The 25608-nt window shown below is 45.4% G+C and overlaps 1 protein-coding gene across 4 annotated transcripts in view; it reads right to left on the minus strand.

The window, feature by feature from the left end:
- The window catches only part of RCL1 (RNA terminal phosphate cyclase like 1), a 64528-nt gene extending 53274 nt beyond the window's left edge, over positions 1-11254 (minus strand). For 2 of the 4 annotated variants that reach the window (XM_082694318.1, XM_082694316.1), the window contains exon 1: positions 7946-8071. Coding sequence is in view for 1 of the 4 variants with exons in the window: in XM_082694315.1 (XP_082550441.1) it covers positions 10871-11006 (136 nt within the window). In the remaining 3 variants the exon portion in view is untranslated. Of the gene's footprint in view, positions 1-7945; positions 8072-10870 lie in introns of those variants that run through there. The other 2 variants (XM_082694315.1, XM_082694317.1) reach the window with 2 other exon arrangements.
- Positions 11255-25608: the final 14354 nt, after the last annotated feature.

Here is a 25608-nt window from a genome sequence, read left to right on the forward strand (position 1 = left end):
GGTCATAAAGCTATTAATACAATCAACACAAATACTGTACCGGTCAGGAAAGTGGCTACCAGCAGGGGCAGAGGAGGGAGTCAGAGCCAGAGGAGGCCTCGTAGGTACAAGAGTATTCTACTTCCCAACTCGGATGGGGTCACACAGGTGTTCATTTTATAATCTTTTAAGCACTACTTTTATGTTTCATGCATTTTTTATGTCACTGTATTTATCATGTTTTAGCAGTTTATACTATTAGCCCCTTCAATCTGAGAATTCCTTAAAGACTGCCTCCTTAAATGTCTAATGCACTTTCCTCCACAGCCCCCCAAGAAGTGAGCTCATCCCTTCTGTAACTCTGTAACACAACACCTGACCCACTCCTCACTAAGAAAGGCAAACTATGTCTCACACAAGGGCAGTGAAGGAAAGAATACAAGCTAAAGACCTACACTTTTTTTTTAAAGATTTTATTTATTTATTTATTTGACAGAGACACAGCAGGAGAAGGAGTGGGAGGAGGGGGAGTGGGAGAGGGAGAAGCAGACTTCCCACTGGGCAGGGAGCCTGATGTGGGGCTCCATCTCAGGACCCTGGGATCATGACCTGAGCAGAAGGCAGACACTTAATGAATTAGCCACCCAGGTGCCCCAAGAGCTACACTTTTAATCAAGGAGCAAATCTCAATCAATACATTTTTAGCTTCAAAGTATCATAACAATTTCCGTATCTAGAAACAATAAGTGTGCTCAAATAAATTTCTAATATTACAAACATGTCACATATAAAGGTTAGATGTACAGATATTGGATATACATCAGAACATACATACATATAACAACATACATACAGCCTTAAAATTAATGAGGAGAATTCTTATGTACTGACATAAGTCACCTCCATGATATGTTGAGTGAAATTAAAAAGAAAAATGCACATGTATTTTTTTTAAAGGATTTTATTTATTTGAGAGTAAGAGAGCAAGCAAAAGCAGCAGGAGGGGCAGAGGGAGAAGCAGATACCCTGCTGAGTGGGGTGCACGATGTGGGGCTTGATCCCGGAACTCCGGGATCATGACCTGAGCCAAAGGCAGACGCTTAACCAGCTAACCAACTTAGCCGCCCAGGCGCCCTGTATTTGCTTGTTTGTGGAAAAAAGAGTCCTGAGAAGAAACTCAACCAACTAGTAACACTGACTGCTTCATGGGAAAGGGAGGATGGGAAAGAGAAAGAGATGCAATTCGTAAACCCTTTTTGTTCCCTCTGATTTGCACACCATGGGTGTTTTTTTAAAATACACGAAATTTATATTAGAAAAAATACAAATAAAGGCACTGTAACAAATTTAAACAGCAAAGAAAATTGCTCTCATTAAAGAGCCTGTGAAAGATCCTTATGATACTATAAAGATATTAAAAATATTTTAAAATAGGGGCACCTGGGTGTTAAGTGTCTGCCTTCCGCTCAGGTCATGATCCCAAGGTCCTGGGATGGAGCCCTGCATCGGGCTCCCTGCTCATCCCTCTCCCTCTCCCACTGCTTGTGTTCCCTCTCTCGCTGTGTCTCTGTCAAATAAAAAAAACTTTTTTAAAAAAATTTAAATAATTATTTAATTTAATAAGGAAATGCTCATATTAAGGAAAAAATTTAAAATATACACAATGTGATTTTAATTTCTTTAGAGAAGTACCTAAGAAATAGGACAAAGAGGAATAGAAGGAAATTTTCTCATTGATGAAAGCATCTGGAAAAAAACAAAAACAAAAACAACATACAGCTAACATTACACTTAGCACCAAAACACTGGACACCTTCTCCCTAAAAGAAGGAACAAGGCAAGGCAGTTTGCTTTCGTCTCATACTTAGCATGGTACTAGAAGTTCTAGCCAATGTGTCAAGGAGAAGGGAATACAAGATATAAAGTTTGGATAATAATAATACTAAATAATACTATTCCTTTTTACAGATGATGTTATTATCTACATAGAGAATCCCAAAGAATGTACAAAAAGACACCTAGAGCTATAAAGGATTCAGCATAGGTAGAGTATATTCAGCATAGGTAGAGGATAAACATGTTCCCAAAAATGAACCGTACTTCTATATACTAGCATTGGAGACTGACATTAAAAATACTATACCACTGACAATTGCTAGAAAAAGTAAAATATTTGCGTGTAAATCTAACAGTGTTTACAGGACTTGTGTGCTGGAAACTACACAAAGCTGGTGAAAGAAAGTAAAGACGATCCAAATAAATGGAGTTACGTACTATCTTTATGGCTTAGAGGGCTCAGTACAGATGACAATTCTCCCCAAATTGACATATAGGTTTAACACAGTTCCTGTCAAAATCTTGGGAATTTTTGTGTCAATAAAGACAAGATATTCTAAAATTTATACAGGAAGGCAAAGTAATCAGGACAGCTAAAACAATCACGAAAAGTAAGAATAAAGCTGAAGGTATCAGTCTGCACAATTATAGGTACAATAATCAAGTCTGTGGTACCGGCAAGGGGACAAACATATGGATCAGGGGAAACAAAGAAAGGTCCCAGAAAAAGACCCACACACAAATGTGTCCAGCTGACTTTTTACAAAGGTACAAAAGCAATTTGATGGAAGAAAAGGCCTTTCAAGAAATGATGCTGGAGCAGTCATACGAAGTCAAATGTGAAACTCTAACACCTTCAGGAAACAACACCGAAAATCTTCAAAATCGAAAACTAGGCAAAGAGATCTTAGACTCAACACCAAAAGCACAAGCCATAAAAGACAAATTTGATAAATTATATTTCATTAAAAGTACAATCTTTTACTCTGCAAAAGACCATGTTAAGGGAACGACAAGACTGCGCCTGGCTGGCTCAGCTGGTAGAGCAGGTGACTCTTGATTTCAGAGTCATTAGTTCAAGCCCCATTGGGCATGGAGCTTACTTAAAAAAGAGAGAGAGAACACGAAAGGACAAGCTTTAGTGTGGAATACAGTATCAGCCACCCACACATCTGACACGTAAGGACCGGAACACATAAAGAACTCTCAAAACTTAAGCTTAAAAACAATGCTAGTAGGCAATGATCAAAAGATGTCAGAGGAGGTGGTGCTGATGGCAAACGGAGAGGGAAGGATGTTGGCCTTCATCAACCATTAGGAATATGCAAATTAAACAAGACAGTACAATCAGGACAGCTAAAACTAGAAACCCTGAACACGGCGGTCGGAGGGCACGAGGAACAGCCCGGGCATAGCACAAAGCACAGAGACTGCAAGCCGCGAGGAAGCACCCCCCCAGCCTGGGACCGGTCCTCCATGGAGTTCTTCCTCCTGCCTCTCAACGTGAACATCCTACTCAAACTCCTCAGGCTCCTGCAGTGACTCCTCCGGTGACAGCCACCTGCTGCAGCCTGAGGCCTGCATCCCCCACCTGTGGCTTGTCTATGCTTCCTGCGCCCCCCGCCACCCTGCAGGGAGGCCTGGGTCAGGCCCAGGCTGCCGTGGGCACCGTCCCGGCATGGTCCCCGCCCCCAGCAGTGCCGGTGCCATGCGGCAGCTGCCTTGTCTGGCCTGCAGCTCCTTGCGTCATGTCAGGTGTGTGAGAAATGGCACTCAGAGCACAGTGGGCCGTGGGCTCCGTCCTCTCCTGGGGGGACAGGAGGGCACTCCTGAGTTTCCTGTTCCTTCACGTTGTTAGCATCACTCACCCCTGGCAACAACCAAGGAGATTTTAGCCCGTCCCCCCAAATCAGAGAACATCACGTTCTACAAGAAAGTGTTATCAAGATGGGGCTTTTCCAAAATGTGACATCTGGGGGGGACAGGGATGGGACAGTAACCTTGAGCTGCTGCCTGTTAGCCAATAACCTTGGGACTCATCCAGAAACAGCCCAGCAGACGCTGTAGCTGGTCCGCAGGGCCAGAGGCCAGGAGGGTGCCTCAGTGCCACCAGCTGCACAGACTTAGCCAAGTTATTAAAATGTTGATTTTAGAAAAAGTAACACATTTAAGCCCGTAGGGAAAAAGAAGTGACACCACCAAATGTTGGCAAGGGTGTAGAGAACCTTAATCACTTACACATTGCTGGTGGGAATATAAAATGGTAAGGCCACACTGGAGAACGCTTTGGCAGTTTCCTAAGTATTCGAACTCCATACAGTCCAGCGCCTATACTCCTGGGCATTTATCCCAAGGAAAGACTTATGTTCACATAAAAACCTGTACACAGATGTTTACAGCAGCTTTATTCATAATGGCAAAAAAAGATAAAAAAAGAAACAATCCAGATGTCTTTCAACAGGTGAATGGTTTAAAAAAAAAACTGTAATACTTTCATACCATAGGATACTGTTCAGCAATAAAAAGGAAAAACCTGAGAAAAACTGAGATCTTCAGAAGATCGTGCTGAATGAAAAACGTCCACTGCAAAAAATTACTTATTATATGATTCCATTTACATTCTTCGAGTGACAATATTAAAGGAATGGAAGACAGATTAGTGACTGCCAAGGGTTAAGGAGCTGGTGGTGTGAGGAAGACGATGGTGTGGCTGAGAAGGCAAACTGAGGAAGACTCGTGGTAACGGAGGCTCATACCTTCACTCTCATCCCTGTCCATTTCCTGGCTGTGACATTCTACTACAGTTTTTCCAGATGTTCCATGGGGAGAAGGGGATCGTGTGAAGTGTGTAGATAGGCTTTCTCAGTATTATTTATTACAACTTCATGTGAATCCACAACTATCTCAAAAAAAAAAAAAAAAAGCTTAAAAGCTTACTTTAAAAAAAAAAAAAAAAGGACGGTGCACGGTTCCATCTGGGATAGTATTTTATAGCTTCCAAGCAACAGCAGATCTGAAAGCAGACAATTAGGATTCCTGGCAACTGTCTTTTAGAGGAGTATCTCATTTTGGGTACCCAATAATCAACATATGATAGCAAACTAACAGTCAACAGAGGCACAAGAGGGCAGGTTCCCAATCCACGAGACAATATTCAATCAACTATCCTTGATAGAGTCATCAGGCTTCCCCAACTCTAGTACTGATCAGTAAGTCTGAGTCTCAGGCCAGATTACAGGCGCATCCATGCAGCATAGTAAGAAATGTATTTGGCCCTTGTCCCCGACTTCTGGCACAGAGCTCCTAAAATCCTTGGAAGTTCTAAAATAATAGGAGGGTCTCCTAAAATTTATTCCTAAGAAGCCCCTTTCAATTACACTGGAATTTATGCTGATGAGGTGACGTCGGATGGGGTCCCTTCACAACGTCAGGATGGGGCTGGTCACAAGAAACACCGAGTCATTAGCGGGCTGGAACTTGAAGCCCTACCTGCTGACCTTAAGGGAAGGAGGCTGCCTGGAGATTAAACCCTATTAAAACTCTCGCACAAGGAGAGAACTTCCAGGCCGGTGAATGAACACATGTGCGGGAAGGGTGGTGCCCACCCTGGTTCCAGAGGACAGAAGCTTCTGCTTCAGGACCCTGCAGGACCTGGCTCTATATACCTCTGAGTATGTTCAACTGTACCCTCTGTAATATCCTTTACAATAAACTGGGAGATACAGGTGTTTCCCTGAGCTTCGTGAATCATTCTAGCAAATTATCAGACTCGAGGAGGAGATGGTGGGAACCCCCGATTTATATAACCAGCAGGTCAGAAGTACAAGAGGCCTGAACTTGCAACTGGGACTTGTCCGAAGCGGGCAGCAGTCTTGTGGGACTGAGCCCTTACCCAGTGGGATCTGCAGCCTCTCCATGTAGACAGCGTCAGAATGGAGTTCAGTCTGTAGTACACCCAGCCGGATCTCGCTGAGAAATGAAGAACTGCTCTGTAGGGGGAAAAATCCCACACATCTGGGGTCAGAGGTATTGAGAGTAGAGGAGAAAGTTTTCCCTTACAATTCTCGCTCTAGAAGATGCAATTTATGAACAGCTAGATTTAGCCCCAAAACAGCACATCAGTTCACCAAAAGATGTTTTCCTTTCAAAGGACCTCTACCTAGCATTTCCACCACACATTTTAAGGAATTCTTTCGATTAAAACTCCACTTACCCCACCCTTTTCAGAATCTCATCTGCTGAAGCCACGTGCGGCACTCCCGTGGGCCCACATAACCCCTCTCTCCAATTTCACAGGGGAAGACAGTGAGGCTTGGTCACCAGACTGGCTCAGGGACGGGCAAGAGCGTTCCAACCACTGAACCAATGCTCCTGCCCAAGTCCATCTTTCCCTAGTCCCACTTTAAACAATTACCCTCATGGAATTCTTCCCATGTGGACCTCACCTTACCCATAAACTGTGAACTCAAACTAACCCTGCAATACACAGTCCGCAGGAAATCCAGAGACGGGGCTCTGCAGACAGCTGCTTTCCCGTATGACGAGGAACAGCCAAGTCCATTGCTCAGTTAAATGGGAGAAGCAGCCCTCCGGGCGGGAGCGGGCTGCAGCCTCCTCCCAGCTCCGCCACTCCACGGACTTCAACTCCCCCAGCTACCTCAACTATGCCTTGGCTTTCTACCTGCAGGAACACAGAAGCAAAACAAAATATTTACTTCCTCCTCACGAACAGCAAGAGTAGAATGAAACATAATTGTTTGTGTTTCTCAGAATGGAGCAGAAACTACACATGTAGTTGTGTAATTAGTAAAAACCATTCTAGGATCATCTTTCTTACAGGTTCAAAATCTTCTCATTGCATACAATTGCTCTGCACTGGAAGGAAGCAGTTTTACTTAAGAGACCAGCGTGTCTGCCTGAAGTCACAGAGTGTGCCTTGTGTCTCATCCCCTTCTGAAACACTGTGCAACTTTCTTGGTCCACACACTATTCCCAATCACTAGAGATATGGGGAAAGAAAAGAAAACGCATAATAATTAAGTCTCATACGCCGGGGGTTTCAACATCCATGCTGTTGACGTTCCGGGCAGTAGTGTCTGTGCGAGGGAGTGGTCTGGTGCACTACAGGATGTTTAATGGTAACCCTGGGCTCTACCCACAAGATGCCAGGAGCAGCCTTCCAGTTGTAACAACCAAAAATATCTCCCACAACTGCCAAATGTCCCTGTGGGGAGCAGAACTGCCCCGTTTGAAAACCACTACATTATACATAATACACACAAATATTTGGAAGACATCACTCAAAAGGAAAACTTTAGACTGAAAAGAGAGGACAGAAAGAAGGCATAATTTTCTTTAAATATGTGAGGTTTCCATATAAAAGCAGGAACTTGGGTGCCTGTGTGGCTCAGTCAGTTAAGCATCTGCTTTCAGCTCAGGTCATGATCCCAGAGTCCTGGGATTGAGTCCTGCATCAGGCTCCTCGTTCAGCGGGGAGCCTGCTTCTCCCTCTGCCTGCTCTGCCTGCTGCTTCCCCTGCTTGTGCTCGCTCTCTCTGAGAAATAAATAAAACCTTAAAAAAAAAGTTAAAATAATAATAAAACCAGTTAATAACATTATTTTTAAAAGATTTATTTGTTTTTTATATGAGAGAGACAGTGCACAAGGAGGGGAGGGGAGGAAGAAAACCCCTGCTGAGCGCAGAGCCTGCCGAGGACTCAATCTCAGAACCCTGAGATCATGACCTGAGCCGAAAGCAAGAGCGAAACAGTTAACCAAATAGTTCACCCAGGCACTCCAAAATCAGCTAACATTTGTATTTCCCGCAAGCCCGCCACTGTTCTGCGTGCTTTAAGTACTACTTCATTTAATCTTTACAATAACCTAGTGAAGTTGGTAATGTTGTCCTCACTTTATAGACCAAAAAAAAAAAAAAACCCAAAACACAAAAAACTGAAGCTCAGAAATGTTAAAGAATTTGCCCAAGGTCCAAGAGCTAATAGCAAAAGCAGAATCAAGACTCAAACCGAGGTCTAACTCTGAGACGAAGCTTGGAACCACCAAGCTACTACAACCACAACAAATTAAGGATTTTACCTCAACATAATAAATAAAGAACTCTTTGACTCACAAGCTGTTCCTTTCAGCAACAGTCCACCATGATATCTGTCCAGACCACAAGCAGACCCAGAAAGTCTTCCTTCCTAACCTCCGGGGAAGCCTCTGCCCCAAGTCCCTGGAGTCCCTCTGCAACATTCAGCTCTTCCTACCTGACGTTACTCAAGCTACTCTCTCAAGCACTTCCTACTCAGAAAGCTCCTCCAGAAGTGGGGCAACCCGCTTCTCATGTTTACAGTCCCACAAAGGCTTGCACAAACTGGGGCTCAGTAACCTTTTCTGAACAACTGCCCCTGAGCCAAAAGGCCTCCACATCCCCCACTCTCCAGATCCCACACCAGGAGGAATGATTAAGCAAGCACCTTGGAGAGATGCAATTTTTATACTCAAACTGAAGATTTTATTGGATATGCTCCAAGTTTTTTCCAATTCTCAGAATCTGAGTCAGAAAGGGAGAGATGCCTGGCAGCACACCGCCCTGGCTACATCTTCAAACAAACTACCGAGGACTCACTTGACTATGACCACATACCATGTAGCAGGGGCCACATGGATTTATACACATAAACATGTATGTGTGTTTATGTATATGTGTACATACACATACATACATGTATGTATAACTATGAATGCATATATATGCATACAAATATCTGTTTGCTCTTGAAGAAATTTTTTTTTAAGATTTTATTTGTCAGAGAGGGAGAGAGCACACAAGCAGGGGTTAGGAGTGGCAGGCAGAGGGAGAAGCAGGTTCCCTGCTGAGCAGGGAGCCTACTGCAGGACTCGATCCCAGGACCCTGGGATGATGACCCAAGCCAAACGGAGACACTTAACCATCTGAGCCATCCAGGCTAGCCCTCTTGAAGAAATTAAGTGAACACCTACAAGATTTCTAAGGACTTAAAACCAGCACAAGAAGATCTAAATCAGGAACCTCTTTTTTTTCCCCTTGAAGTATTAATTTTTTTCCCCTTGATGTAATGCTTCATGTAGTGTTCCCCATAACATACCAACACAATCTGCCAACGAGCACAACTTCCCCCAAGCAGTGGAGCCTGGCATCCTTTCAGGGAAGTTCCAAGCGGCCAAGCCCTCTTGGAAGAAATGAGAGTTTGCGTGTGTGGCAGTGAAGAGATGTCCACACACAGTGGATGGTGGGGGCGGGGGAGGGGTGGTGGTGAAGCATCCTTCAGAACACTAAATATTAGTCTGGAGACCACCTTCAAAAGACAACCACTAAATTGTATCTTACAAGCACTAGATTTCCCACAGAAATCCCAGGTTTCCAGGCCAATGTACTTATATTGCTTTAAAAAAACAAACAAACAACCAAAAAAACCTATGCCCAGGGGCACCTGGGTGGCTCAGTGGGTTAAAGCCTCCACCTTCTGCTCAGGTCATGATCCCAGGATCCTGGGATCGAGCCCTGGGAGCCTGCTTCCCACCCCCACCTCTCTCTCTGCCTCTCTGCCTGCTTGTGATCTCGTTCTGTCACATCAATCAATCAATCAATCAGTCAATCTTTAAAAAAAAACAAAACCAAAAACCAAAAACCTATGCCCACCGTTCGCAGAGGCAGAAGCCTGTCTTAACCGTATCTGGCGAATGGCAAATTCTCTACAGTAAACTGGAGGTGAAGGGGAGAGCTGGAGGAGAATGCCACAGAGCAGAGCGACCAAGCAACTGCTTTGCCCGGGCCAGTTCGGAATAAGGACAATGTGGAGAGCACCCGGCAGGCCGTGCTAGGCGTCCCTGCTTCCCTTCCTCGGTGCTTCTGAGAGGTGGGGAGAAGAACCGTGCACCTGCACAAGCCCTCCCCACGGTCACCCGGTATGGAGGGTCTTTCTTTCCTAACGGGCTATCTCCATCAATGACATAGCACTTTCCCTTCGTGGGCCAGCAATCACCATTCCAGGGAGGCTGAGCTGCGACCCTCCGGAACACGCATTCAGACCGAGGACGAAATGGGCCGGCCACCGGGCACAGAACTCGGGGCCAAAGTAAACACTTCAACAGGACCGACAAAGCTTCCAAGACCAAGCACAGACCCTCTCCTTCCATTTGCAGGCAGGTCTTTCCTTATTTGCTTCGAGTGAAATCTCCCAATCTGGGATAACCAGACAGAAGCTTTCGAATGCGTGCGTCTTATTTCAGGGGCCAGTTTAAACCCGCACCACTGAACTCCATGTGAGTTTAAACAGGGCCGGTTTTTCCATCGATCCGCCTTTGCCGGGCAAAGCTTGGACAGCTGTGGTTTAACGCTTGTCCCCAAAGGTGACTAACGTCAAGGCAATCAGACCTATGATTTAAAGAAAAAAAAAAAAAAATCATCACGAAGCTTCTGTCCTGAGCACATCCCAATTACGGCTAAAAACACAGAATTTTGATTCTTTTTTTTTCTTCTTCTTCTTTACTCCACACCCAAGCAGAGGTGTGCAGGCGGCTGAGAAATCACGGCGACAGAGACCGCCGACGTCCGAGGGGGCAACGGCTTCCGAGACGTGTTTCGGGGCAGGGCACGGAACCACCCGGCGGCACTTTTCTCTCCAATTCTCTCTCCATCTTCTATCTGCCCAATCGCCACATTCGGGGCCAGCCAAGTGCCTTGACCCTCTGCGAGGCTCGCGGCGCGAGCGAGGGGCGCTGCGGGCAGGCGAGGGGGCGATGCCCCGGGTGTGCCGCGACCCGTAGCGCCGGAAAGCGTGCAGCTGTTTACTAGCGGGGCCCCCGCGACGCGGCCGAGCCGCACGCCCCTCGGGCCGACCCCGCCTCCCCCCTCCGTCCCGGGCGCGCTCGGGCGTGGGGGCGGCGCGGCGCTCGGCCTCCGGGACGCGCCCGCGGGACGCGCAGGCTCCCCGCGCACCGCCCCCAGGGCTTCGGCGCCGCGCTCCCGCGGCCCCCGCGCCCGCCCCGCGCACCGCCCGCCCCGCGTTACCTCGGAGGCCTGGGTTGTCGTCTCTGGCCCGAATCTTCCGGATTTTGACGGGGCGCCCGCTCAGGGTGGACAGGACCAGGCGCTGGCGCAAGAAGTTGCAGCCCGCGTAGCTGAGGCAGTGCGCCGGAGTCGCCATGTGCGCGCCCTCCGCAAAAGCGCGGGCGGCCGGGGCGTGGCGACTTCGGACGGGCGCGGGGGTCGCGACCCCGGCGGCGGCGGCGGCGGCGACAGCGGCGGGGGTGACCCGGGCTCCTCACCGTAGCCAGCAGCCCCCGGCGCGTCCACGTGGTTTGGAACAGGAAGACGGAGAGACGAGACACCGGGTCAGAGGGGAGAGGGGCGGAGTCGGTAGCCGTCTCCCCGCCTCCCCACCCGACCGGGGACGGCTCCCGCGCCGGGTCTCGCCGCTATTGGTCCGCGCAGGATCAGGGCGGTGCCCGTGAGACGTCGTCATTGGCTCGCGCTGGAGCTGGGCGGTGCCCGGGCCGCGCTACCATTGGCCCGCGCTGGAGTGGGGCGGTGCTTGGGCCCCGGCAACAGCGCGCGGCGGGAGGGAGCGCGTGCGGGGGGCCGCTCGTTAGCCCAGCGCGGGAGCTCCGCTTCCCGGGTAGTCTGGGTGCGTTCTCTCCACGCGTGGGGTCCGGGGGGGCGACGGGCTGGGGTTGGTGCTCACTACAGGCGCGGTACTTAGCCTCAGTACTTACGGCAAACCCTGGATGTACCTAGTATTATCTCCCCGCCTTTTTCCTGCTGGAGGAGCTGGGATTAGCGCGTTACCCTGCTGCGGTCTCTGTGCGGAGCGCGCAGCCGGCGCGGTCCCCTCGCTCCCAGCTGCAACCCGCGAGGTGCACCCATTCCCGCCTTACACGGGAGGAAAGACGGGAGGAATATTGCACAGGTGGCGTGGCCCTATGCATGGGGACCGGAGTCTTGCGATACCAGGCCATTGCTTACTTTATTAGGAGATACCAAGATGTGCCCCTTTCACAGCCGTCCCTTTACGTGCACAGCTTTTCCGCCAAATCGGTTTCTCCCATCCCGCAGGCCTCAAAACGGATGGTTGTAATAACAACACACACACACACACACACAGATTCTGCATTTGCCTCTTTGCTGTCTTTTAATCCTGCATAGCAGAATCTTACCAAAGATTGGATTATATCACTCCTCTGCTCAAAACCTTCAGAGAGGGGCATCTGGGTGGCTCAAGCCATAAGCATCTGCCTTCTTCTCAGGTCATGATCCCAGAGTCCTGGGATCGAGACCCACATCAGGCTTCCTGCTCAGCGGGAAGCCTGCTTCTCCCTCTCCCACTTCCCCTGCTTGTGTTCCTTCTCCCTGTCTTTCCCTGTGTGTCAAATAAATAATAAAATCTTTAAAAAAAAAAAAAAGCTTCAGAGATGCACTGACATGTATCAAATGACTGCAAACTTATGAATTCAATACCGTTACAACCTGGGTTTGCAACGGTTCTTGGATAATGTCACCAGATCGTGAGTTCCAGAACATTTGCAGGGTAAGGGGCAGTGGTGATCTGCAAGGGTTGGAGATTGAGTAAGATAAGCCAAGGTGTGTGGGGCACCTGGGTGGCTCAACTGGTTGAGTGTCTGCCTTCAGCTCAGGTCATGATCCCAGGGAACGGGGATCCAGTCCCACATGGTGCTCCTTGCTGTGCAGGGAGCCTGCTTCTCCCTCTACCTGCAGCTCCCGCTGCTTGTGCTCTCTCGCTCTCTTTCTCCCTGACAAATAAGCAAATAAAAATCTTTAAAAAAAAAAAAAGACTAGCCAAGGTAGCAAGCCTTGTGTAGATGACTCAGTTATAGGGAAACACTGGGGAGGTCTGCATTCCCATAGAGTGACATGTTATTAGCCCTGAAGTCTTTTTTTTTTTTTTTTTAAAGATTTTATTTATTTATTTGACAGAGAGAGATCACAGGTAGGTAGAGAGGCTGGCAGAGAGAGAGAGGAGGAAACAGGCTCCCCGCGGAGCAGAGAGCCCGATGTGGGACTCGATCCCAGGATCCTGAGATCATGACCTGAGCCGAAGGCAGCGGCTTAACCCACTGAGCCACCCAGGCGCCCCAGCCCTGAAGTCTATTGAGAGTGGTGGGTAATCCACTGATATTATTGCCTTTTCCATTTCTTAAGGCTGCCTTTCAGGAAATTGGCAGTGTCTCCTGATGTGAGTATTGAAAGCTCCTGGACCTCGGTGCCTCCATGCAATCCTGCAGTAGCATGTTCCAAAGCAAGAATGGGAACCATCGGGACGCCTGGGTGACTCAGTTGGTTAAGCCTTTGGCTCAGGTCATGATCCCAGGGTCCTAGGATAGAGTGTCCAATCTGGCTCCTTGCTCGGCGGGGAGCCTGCTTCTCTCAAAGCCTCTGCCTGCCTCTCTGCCTGCTTGTGTGTACTCTTTCTCTCTGGCAAATAAATAAAATCTTTAAAAAAAAAATGGGAACCATCATGCCAGGAGTGGACTTCTTTGTGTATCATCTCATTTTAATTACTCAGCAACCTATACTCTGTAGCAAACCTCGTGGGTGCCCTGTTCATATCCCTTAAGCTCTTATCATTTTCAATGCAAACCTGTTGATTTTCCTCCAGTAGCACCTGTATCTCTTTGTCTGAGGGTTTTTCCCTCTTGCAGAGATCTCAGCAGATTAGAGGTGCTGAGGAATTAATGTTCCCCAGAGTCTTCAGCCAATGACTGATGACTCAGTTATAGGGAAACACTGACTCAACCCTTGGATGAGACAGCTCTGGGACATGGAATCCACAGTACTTCCCCAGGTTTCCCTAGAGGTTTTTAGCTCCAGCTGCCCACAGTGGTAACATGCTTGATTAACTTTTACCAGCTTCCTTCCTTCCCTGTACACATCTCAGCTCCCTTCTGATATTTCCTCCGATTAACTCCCAAATTAACTACTTTCACTCAAATTATTGCCTCAGAGTCTTTTTCTGGGAAACCCCCAAATAAGTCCTGATTTTAAAAATTTGAGGGGTGCCTGGGTGGCTCAGCGGGTTACGCCTCTGCCTTCAGCTCAGGTCATGATCTTGGGGTCCTGGGATCAAGCCCCACATGGGCTCTCTGCTTGGCAGAGAGTCTGCTTCTCCCCCCACCGCCTGCCTTTGTGCCTACTTGTGATCTCTATCAAATAAATAAATAAAATCCTTTTTAAAAAAATTGAGAACTGAGGTTCAGAGAAAATAAATGACCCACTTAAAGTGGCATAGCTAATAAATGACAACCAAAATAGAAATTCCATCTGCCTGTCTGTCTCTCTCACTCTCCCACTTGTCTCCCTCTCCCTCTCTCTTAAGTCCTATATCTTTGGAACCCTGAATCTCCAATTAAAAGCCTGGCTGTTTTGAAGCTGCCAGGCCAGAGAGACCCACAGAGAGAGTGGATTATTCTAGCTGACAGCTAGCATCAATCATAGACATGGGGGTGATGGAGCCTTCAGGTGATTGCAGTCCCCAGCCAGCCTCTGAAGCCACTCTGGTTAACACCATTTAGAGCACAGATAAATGGTCCTCAGAGCCCCCCAGACTGCATGTTCCTGAGCTAAATAAATGTTTGTTACTGTTTTAAGCTATGGGTTTGGGGGTAGTTTGTTACACACTAACAAATAACTGAAACTACGTATCCCTGAATTCCCTTCCTTGCATAACTCTAGGTTAGCAAACCAGGAGAAGAAACATCTTACATGAGATTTGAAAGATGTAAAGTCAAAGCCACATTGTTTGTGTTTGAAAGGTTCCAGGTTTTCTTGCAGTGGGAATACTTATTTGATGCTGATCTTGCCTAGTGGGTGGGAGCAACAGCTGGGCCCATAGCTCTTCCAGCTCTCACCTGATCCTGCTTTAGCAACTCCCAACCACTGAGCCAAAGTACATTTACCTCCATGATGAAGGACACCATCTTCTGCTGGTCGCTCACATCTTTGAGGTTGGAGACTCGCAAGCAGTGAGAGCTGAGGCGAGTTCCAGCACATCTTACTGACTTTGGGTTTTATCAACAGACACAAAGACAACAGCCTCACAGACTGTGAAACCAGCCCCCACAACTGTAGAAGATCAAATCTCTATAGTAAATCTCTGGTGAGTGGTTCTGCTTTTCTGGTTGAACCCTGACTAGTACAACAAGCCATTATTGAAAGCCTACTGAGAGGAAGGTTCTCTGCTAAAGGCTTTACATACATAACCTTATTTGAGCCTCACACTAACTCACTCGAAAGTTGGATTATACGTATATAGGAGTTTATGATACAATTCTCTCTACCTACATTTATATTTGAAATTGTCCATTACAAATGTTTTAATTTGTTCATAGATTTTTCTCTCACACTAAACTGTAAATGACATATATCTTGCCTTGTAACTGCTTCCGCAAATAAAGATAAGAATAAAATAACATAAAGATAAAAGTGTGCTTGGCTCAGCAATGGGACATTGGATTTAGAAACTGGAATCGAAATGGATTCTTCCCAATCCATAAAGTTGCTCAACACCACATTTCACCCACTCTGCTATCTCATCATCTTCTTTATTCAAACCATAATAGACCTACAGGCTTTTTCTCACCTCAGCCTGGAACGAATGTTTACACTACTTCAGTTTTAGGATTAATTTCTGTGTTCAGTGCCCTGCCTCTGGGCCCCCACAATAACCATTCACAACTACATTTTTGCATATATATCCTTTCATAACCTGTTTATGTGTAATCTCTCTAAAAGCACTTAGTGGCCCAGAGAGTGCAGAAACCACATTCTATCATTTAGAGCTATAAATGATAGAGCTATAAATGCAGCATCTGGATGGCTCAGTCACTTGGGAGTCCAACTCTTGATTTTGGCTCCAGTGATGACGTCAGGGTAGTGAGATCAGGTCCTACATCCAGCTCCACACTGAGCGGGGAGTCTGTTAGAGAATCTCTCCCTCTCCCTCCACTCAGGAGTGCAATAATGTGACTAGAATAAATTACTTAATTAATTGAAAGATACATGGATAGCCTAAATCAATAAATTCAAAACTGTCTAAACCAGTGGTTCTCAAACCTTAGCATGCAGCAGAACTCCCTGGAGGGCTTGTTAAAACATAGATTGCTAAGGTGAAAAATGGAGAGCTTTTTCTCTAGGCTTAAGAACAAAACAAGGATGTCACTCTCAAAACTTTTATTCAAGACAGTGTACTAGAACTGCTAGCCACAACAATCAGACAAGAAAGAGAAATAAAAGGCAATTGAATTGGTAAGGAAGAAATGAAACTGTTACTATTTATGGATGACATGACACTATATATAGAAAATCCTAAAGACTCCACCAAAAAACTCTTAGAAATATTAAATTAATTCTCAAGGGTCTCTCTCTAAGTACACTAATAACAAAGCTGTAGAAAAAGAAATCTTAAAATAGTCCCATGTACAATTACACCCTCCCCCCAAAAAACCTAGGAATAAAATTTACCGAGGAAGTGAAAGACCTGTACTCTGAAAACTATAAGACATTGATAAAAGAAATTAAAGACAGCATAAGCAATGGAAAGATATACCCTGCTTGTGGTTTAGAAGAATTAATGTTGTTAAATGTCCATATACCCAAAGCAATCTACAGATTCAATGCAATCTCTATCAAAATACCAACAGCATTTTTCACAGCACTAGAACAAAGAATCCTAAAATTTATATGGAACCACAAAAGACCTCACAGTCAACAACCTTGAGAAAGAACAAAGATGGAGGAATCACAATCCCAGATTTCAAGATACACTACAAAGCTAAAATAATCAAAATAGCATGGTACTGACACAAAAAGAGACATATAGATCAATGGAACAGAAGAGAGAGCTCCAAAGTAAACTTATTCTTACGTTGTCAATTAATCTACAACAAAGGAAGCAGAAATACAAAAATACACAAAAGACAAGACAGTCCCTTCAACAAATGGTGTTAGGAAAACTGGACAGCTACATGAAAAAGAATGAAACTGGACCACTTTCTTACAATACAAAAATAAACTGGAAAAAAAAATTCAAGACCTAAATGTGAAACCTGAAACCATAAAACTCCTAGAGAAAAACATAGGTTGTAACTTCTCAGACATTTGGCCTTACAACATTTTTTTTTTGTTATGTCTCCTTAAGCAAGGGAAACAAAAGCAAAAATAAACTATTAGGAGTATGACAAAATAAAAGGATTTTGCACAGCAAAGGAAACTATCAATAAAACAAAAAGTCTATTGAATGGGAGAAGATATTTGCAAATAAAAAAAATTTGCAAAAAAAAATCCAATAAGGGGTTAATATTTAAAATATAGAGAGAATGTACACAACTCAATACCAAAAAAAGCAAACAATCCAATTAAAAAATGGCCAAGAGATCTAAATAGACATTTTCCAAAGAAGACATACAGATGGCCAACAGATACAAGAAAAGATGCTCAAAATTACTAATCACCAAGGAAATGCAAATCAAAACCACAAAGAAATACCACCTTACACCTGTCGGAATAGCTAAACTCACAAAGACGAGAAATAAGAAGTGTGGGTGAGGATGTGGAGAAAAAGGAATCCTCGAACACTGGTGGTGGGAATGTAAATGGGTGTAAACACTTCGGAAAATAGTACGGAAGTTCCTCAAAAACCGTAAAACAGAAATGCCATATGATCCAGTAATGCCACTGCTAGATAGTCAACCTCCCCCCAAAAAGCACTAATTCAAAAAGATACATGCACCCCTATGTTTATTGCAGCATTATTTATTATTGTTGCAGCTATATAATAGCCAAGATATGGAAGCAACATAAACGTCCATTGGGGTAGATGAACAGATAAAGAAGATATGGTATATACACACAATGGACTCTTACCCATAAAAGAGAATGAGATCTTGCCATTTAACAATACCGTGGATGGACCTAGAGGATATTATGCTGAATGAAACAAGTCAGACAGAGAAAGACAAATGCTGCATGATTTCACTTACATGGGGAATCTAAAAAGCAAAACAAAGGAAAAACAGAAATAGACTCACGGATACAGAAAACAAATTGGTGGTTGCCAGAGGGGAGGGAGTTTGGAGGGGGTGGGGGAAATGGATGAAAGAGAGTAAGAGGTACAGAATGAATAAGTCACAGGTATGGAAGGTACAATGTAGGGAATATAATCAATGATATTATAATCGGGTTGTCTAGTGACAGACAGCAACTCCACGTCTAGTAAGTATAGCTTAATGTGTAGACTTGTCAAATCACTGTGGCACACCTAAACTACTGTAATATTGTGTGTCAACTTCAATTAAAACACACACACACACACATACACACACACACACACACATTGTTGGGTCTCACCCTAGAGTTTCTTCAATACGTTTGGAGTAAGACCTAAGAATCGACATTTCTGCCAACTCCTGAGGTCGTGTTTATGCTTCTGCCTTAAGACTCACACTTTGAGAAGCTTGAAAAACAAACAGAAGATTTTTGGGATGTCTTCCAGTGTACCAACATACACATAATGGGAGCTGCAAAAGAAGAGAAGAAATGGAAAGGGGCAGAAAGAATATTTGAAAAAAAGAGTGAGCAAATCTTTCCCCCTCAAATTTTTTTTTAAAGATTTCACTTATCTACCTGGCAGAGATATAAGCAGGCAGAGAGGCAGGCAGAGAGAGATGGAGAAGCAGGTTCCCTGCTGAGCAGAGAGCCCGATGCGGGGCTCGATCCCAGAATCCTGGGATCATGAATCTGAGCCGAAGGCAGAGGCTTTAACCCACTGAGCCACCCAGGTGCCCCAAATCTTTCCAAATTTAATAAAATACATAAATTTCCAAGTTGTTAAAGTCAGTACACAGAAGTTGAGTCTATGGATAAGAACCCATCCTGGCTGATACCTTGATGACAAGCTGGTGTGACCCTGAAACATAGAACCCAGCTAAGCCGTGCCTGGACTCCCGCCCCACAGAAACAGTGAGATAATAGCTATGTGTTCAAGGCACTGTGTGTGTGGTTACTTGTTACCCAGCTACAGAAAATTAATACTCTGGGTTTCAAACCCAAGTCAGTCTGGCTCCCGCAGTCTGTGCTTCTTATCCCTTTCTTGATTAAACATACTGTGAAAGATGCTAACTGGGGAGTCGGGAGAGATTACAGACTAACGGAGCTCCAGGAAGCTCACAGGTCATTAGTCTAGCCCCCCTACGACAAGCAGATCCCTGCTCTGTCGAGGGAACATCTAAGAAGGTTGGGATACTGAGCTAGAGGACAATGGCCTAAGTCCCACTAACACTGAGATGATGACCAGGGATAACTGCCAAGTAGTACTTTTAAAGATTTTTTATCATTCTTGGAGACCCATTCACTGTGATATTTAATCTCTGTTTTCCTATAATTGTTAGCAGGAAAAACACTGATAAAATTTGAAAACATCTGTGTGCTTGTTTCAGAGGCTCTGGGAGGGGGCGGGGTGAGGAACTTGAGTTTTGGCTTCCAGACAACCTGAAACCATGTTCACTGAGTGTGAAAGTGACAGAGAAGCGGGTGATCGGCAGGTGATAAACGCTTGGAGCAGAACTTTCAAGGCACCAGTTGCCAATCTTGAAGCCATATCATAATTATGAAACGTTATGATTTATAATTATGAAGCTTCAGATGAGAATTGAAGCCCAATACATAAAGTAACACTGTTGCATAAACAATACAGCCCTGATTTTCTAGGATTGTTGAAAGTTCTCATATTTCATTCACTATCATATTTTATTCACCCTCTCTGCAAATCACACTCATCACTCATCATCAAATCACATGTCCCAATATTTGATTCAGAACCACCAGCACTACAACTTTTTCACTGTTAGAAGAATACTTAACCACAAAAAGGAATTTATTTGATCCATGAGAAGTCAAAGGGTACCCAAGTGTCCACTGATGATGGCTGAATGGATAATCTACAAAATAGACTATATCCGTACAGTGGAGTATTCGTTGGCAACAAAAAGGAATGACGCTCTTTACATGGTATAACATGGATGAGGCTTGAAAACATTATGCTACGTGGAGGAAGCCATCTAGCCAAAAACAAAACAAAACAAAACAAAAAACAAGAAAAAAAAACCTACCTATTATATGGTTCCATACATATGGAGCGTCTCAAACAGGCACATCTGTAGAGACCACGTAGATTGGGTAGAGACAAGGATGGTCACTGCAGGTGCGTGGAGGAAGGGGATAACAGGACGATGCGCACTACCAAGGTCACTTGACGTAATGAACACTGGGTGTTACCTGCAGCTGATGAATCCCTGAACTCTACCTCTGACACCAATAATACACTCTATGTTAATTCATTGAATAAAAAAAGAAAAAAAAGATAGTCACTGGAAAGTCCAGACTCACGTTCCACCAGCTTAGCGAACCGGGCGCAAAGAAGCCACCTCTTTCCACACCAGCAGATCTGGAGTGGGGCTCTCGCTACATCATGAACCCGTCTCTGAACTAGTCACAGGAGTCTGGGGGAATATACGCTCTGATTGGCCAAACCCAGAACACAGGCTCACTCCCTTTGTAGCGAACGTCTTGCCAGTGCCTCTCAGACTACAGGAACGGAGCTCAAGAGAGGAGTGGCACGGTGACCCCAGGAGATAACAGATGCTACACGGGCAAAAACTGTGTGCGATCACCTCACCGCACCTACCAGAGTCTCAACCTGAAATCTCTTCATGAATTAGTGGAGTTAAAACTTCGTTAAGATGTGGAAATCTTTCCAAGTCAGTTCAATTCCATGAACATTTTTCTTTTTTTTTAAGTATTTTTTAAGAGTTTTATTTATTTATTAGAGAGAGAGTGTGTACTAGCAGGGGTAGCCACAGGCAGAGCGAGAAGCAGGGACATCACTGAGCAAGGAGCCCGACGTGGGACTCCATCTGAGGACCTTGGGATCATGACCCGAGATGAAGGCGAATGCCCAACTGACTGAGCCACCCAGGAGTCCCTGACCACTTTCCTAACACCAACCAGCATGCTGGGGTGCCTATGCCGGGAAAGGTACGAGATACAGGCGAGAGACTAAGCATGCGGAGACGGGTGAGACACAGACCCTCTTCTCACGCTCACAGCCTGATACAGGGGTCCTTCAGCTTTATTGTACAAAACAATTTCACCTTGGGGATCTTATTAAAGATGCATATTTCTGGGCCACAGTCTGAGATTTTCTGGTTTAGTAAGAGTGGGGTTGGCTCTGGAAATGTCTTTAAATACACGCCTCAGGTGATTATGCTGCACGGGGTCTAGGAGCTACTCTTCATGAGATTCTCTGATACGAGGGAGAAGAAAGACATGCAAAAAGGAAGGGACAGCACATCCGAGAGTTGCCTCAGGACTAGGGTGAGTGCCTGAAAGATGGAGGAAGCAGTGTCCTTGTTTAGCTCATACCATGCATTTTGCACAAGGTAGGGTTTCCTATAAAGGAAACTACGGGATTGCATCCAGCCTACTGTGAATGTTTCTGATTATGATGAGCCTGTGGATATTTGGAAGATGAGAAGCTAAGAGTTGGCTTTTGTTCACTGGCTTGTAACAACCCTGTATCTTTGCTCTCTTTCAATTCCAGTGAGAATTCTCAGGGCTAGTGCAAACGAATTTCCCCTTCAGAATCTACCCTACCCCAGGCATCTGGACGGCTCACTCAGTTGAGAGACTGGTTCTTGGTTTTGGCTCAGGTCAGTATCTCAGGGTTGTGAGATCGAGCCCCGTGGTGGGCCCTGTGCTTGGGACTCTCTCTGCCCTCCCCCCTGTCGGCGTGCGCACACATGCACACGCAGCCTCCCCTTCTTGATCTCAAATAAATAAATAAATAAACCTTAAAAAAAAAAAAAAAAGCTCACCTTACCTTTTAGTACTTCCTTAACCGAAAATCTTCATCTTTGTTTCTTTCAAATTGTTTCAATGTATCCCTTCACCTTTAAAAACAATTTACTGTTAAATACTATCAGGGTTCCATTTAGATTCACTCTTTTAGTAGTAAGTAAGGAGATACCTTAGCCCGGTTAGGTGTGGGTACAATCTCTCAGTGTACCTGTAGTCTTCTTTATACCAGCATAGGTTTACTGAGACTAGAGTTTCTATCACTTTAGGATGTCACAGGCCAATAAAATTAAAAAAAAAAAATTTAAAGCGGCCAGTTGTGATGGTTTAGAATGTGTCCACCCGTTCTTCGTAACTCCCTTCAATGGGTGCATCCTAATTTTCCTTCCGTTGAGTGTGGGCTGGGCTTAGTGACTCACCTCTAATGAATAAAATATGGCAGAAGTGACAGTAAGACTTCTAAGACTTGGTCACAAGAGGCACTGCAGGCCCCAGCCTGGTCTTCCTCTCGGATCGCCTGCTGTGAGAGGCACTGGCTGCCACGCCGTGAAGACACTCAGCAGCATTACAGAGAGGCCACGTAACAAGGGGTGGAGGGCCCGGGGAACAGCCGCGTGAGCAGGCCATCTCACAAGAGGAGCGTCCAGGCTTAGTCAAGCCCCCAGGTGACCGCCGCTCCAGCCACTATCTTCGCGGCAATCTTGTGGACGAGGCTGAGCCGGAACCCTCGGATTCCTGATACTCAGAAACTGTATGAGAGAATACCAGCTGAACCTGCACAGTTTGGGAACAATTTGTTATTCGGCAGTTGATGACTAATACACCGATACCCTTTTATTTTAAAGTAAAGGACACTTCTCTAAACTATCATTTGTTATCATCGTTTTACTTTTAAGATTTTATTTGTTCAGGGCACCTGGGTGGCTCAGTGGGTTAAAGCCTCTGCCTTTGGCTCAGGTTATGATCTCAGGGTCCTGGGATCGAGCCCTGCATCAGGCTCTCTGCTCAGTGGGGAGCCTGCTTCCCTGCCCCCCCCCACCTACCTCTCTGCCTGCTTGTGATCTCTCTCTGTGTGAAATAAATACATAAAATCTTCTTTAAAAAGATTTTATGTATTCATTTGAGGGAGAAAGAGGGAGGGCATGAGCAGGGGGAAGAGAGAGAGATTAGAGGGAGAGAGAGAAGCAGACTCCCCACTGAGTAGGGAGGTGACTGGGGGCTCGATCCCAGGACCCTGGGATCATGACCTGAGCTGAAGGCAGATGCTTAACCAGCTGAGCTACCCAGGCACCCTTCCCCATCATTTTATATAATAAACGATTAAAATCCTTTAACTTGTTATCACACACAACTTTAACATATCAGAGAGTAAAACTTCATGTACTTATCTACCCAGTTCAACAACTATTAACTCATGGCCAATCTTATTTTATTTTATTTTTTAAGGTTTTATTTTATTTTATTTATTTGACAGAGAAAGAGATCACAAGCAGGCAGAGAGGCAGGCAGAGAGAGGGGGAGAAGCAGACTTTCTGCTGAGTGGAGAGCCCAATGTGGGGCTCGATCCCAGGACCCTGAGATCACGACCCAAGCTGAAGGCAGAGGCTTAACCCACTGAGCCACCCAGGCGCCCCCAATCTTATTTTATGCAGACCCCCATCCATCGACCTATATTCATTGTAAATTATTTTGAAGGAAACCCAGACATTAAAAACATTTCATCTGTAAATATTTCGGTATCTATCCGTAAAAGATAAGTACCCTTTTATTTGCTAAAGAAATGACTTCAATCATCTTACAGAGGTTCCCACGATCTGATTTTGTTAACTGCATCCCTGCAATGTCACTTGATCTGTTCCCCTGTCACTATATACATAACTATATGTGATTTGATTATTTGATCTAAAGTGATATTTCTCAAGTCCAGCACTATTGACATTTGGGGGCAAATCTTCATGGTGGGGAACTGTCCTATGCCGTGTTGGAAGTTGAGCAGTGACCCTAGCCTCTAACCATTAGATGCTAGTAGCATTCTCTCTCCCCCTTGGGACAATCAAAAATATCTCCAGACAATGCCAAATACTGCTTGCGAGGCAGAAGTGCCGAAAGTCACGCGCTGGCTTTGCAGAAGGTCTATTTTATTTATTTATTTTTTTAATTGTATTTTTTTAAAAGATTTTATTTATTTATTTGATAGACAGAGATCACAAGTAGGCAGAGAGAGAGAGAAGGGGAAGCAGGCTCCGTTCTGAGCAGAGAGCCCAATGCAGGGCTCGATCCCAGGACCCTGGGATGACGACCTGAGCCAAAGGCAGAGGCTTTAACCCACTGAGCCACCCAGGAGCCCCCAGAAGTCTATTTTATGGTAGGCTATGCACTTCTGTCACTAGGCATACATGTCTAGAGGTCTGTTCTTTTTGTGTGCTGACTGCTGCTGACGATTATTGCCTACCTCCGCTAATTCATTAGGGGATGCAAAACAGTCATATTCTAATCCGAAGATTTCTTATTTCTTAACTGGAATACTTCCAAAAAGAGAAACTCCCTCTCATCAACTACAAGGTGCAGTTTATAGAGGAAAGGTAAGATCTCTTCTTTTATCTCCCAGTTTTCCAAAATAACAAGTTCTGTAACCGTCTCCGTTGGGGATTTGCAGGTATATGAGCAGGTGAATTCAAGCACATTTGATGTGTTTCAATCCATGGCCGTTTGTAGTCTTAAAAATGTTCAGTGCATTCCCTCTGTCCAGGAAGAGACCGTTCAGCCTGGCTGCTGAGTCTTTTTGCATGACTCAAGGATTCCCTGATAAAGCTCTTGCGGTCTTGGGTCACATGATGTTCCAGGCTCAACCTGTACGTTTCCTGTGCCTAATCTGGAATCAGCCATTTTTCTAAGAAGCTTGATTTCTTTTAGTGGGAAGTGGTAGTGGTAATTAGAGGCTATAACCTGGGCACTCCTTAGCAACTTTGTTTTTATTTCTAGGCTTTCTAAGGAGACAGAGCTGGAAAATACTTCTTTTCCTTTTTGAGAGAAAATATACTGAGTTCATAGCAGTACCTGCAATTCAAAATCAGGATTTGAGCGAAATGAAATTCACCTTGTTGTTCCTACATCTAGACCTCTTTGATTCCATAGCACCTCCAACATAATTACTCCATTGTTTTCTCCCACAAGACATAAAAAAATCATCTCAGAACAATGCTGACACTACCATTGCAAAGCTCTGCGTCAGAACACTTACCCATCCCTGACTCATGGATTCCTGTTAGTTTCCTCTGCAGAAGTCTGCCTCTTCTAGACATAACCACGGAGTTAGGCCCGATGAGGGAGCGGAGGGTTTATCTAAGCACAGAGCATGAGCTGATACCCTGCAACCTCCCCCATCCTCTACACTCCTGGATGGAATATTCCTCCAGGAAGTCCCCAACAGTCTTAACATTAATGCCTTCCTAGAGGGAAAACAACCTGACCTTGGCAACGGCCAGGCCTCCGGGATCCTGTGGGTCTTCTTTAACATGAAAATCCTTTTTGAAACCTCCCTTTCCCTCACCTCCCCCACCTCCCCAGTATGGGATCAGCCACCCCTCACAACCCAGGAGCAGCAGCTCTTACAGGTCCTGTCCCCGTCCCTGAGCTTTGACGAAACCACCATTTTGCACCAAAGACAGCTCAAGAATTCTTTCTTGGGGGACGCCGTGGTGGCTCAGTGGTTTAAGCTGCTGCCTTCGGCTTGGGTCATGATCCCAGCATCCTGGGATTGAGTCCCACATCGGGCTCCTTGCTCAGCAGGGAGTCTGCTCTCTCTCTCTCTCTGACAAATAAATAAATAAAATCTTTAAAAAAAAAAAAAAGAAATCTTTCTTGGTCATCAGCTCTGGGCCTCA

The sequence above is a fragment of the Mustela nivalis genome, assembly GCF_964662115.1.
Source record: "Mustela nivalis genome assembly, chromosome: 13".
Taxonomy (NCBI): Eukaryota; Metazoa; Chordata; class Mammalia; order Carnivora; family Mustelidae; genus Mustela; species Mustela nivalis.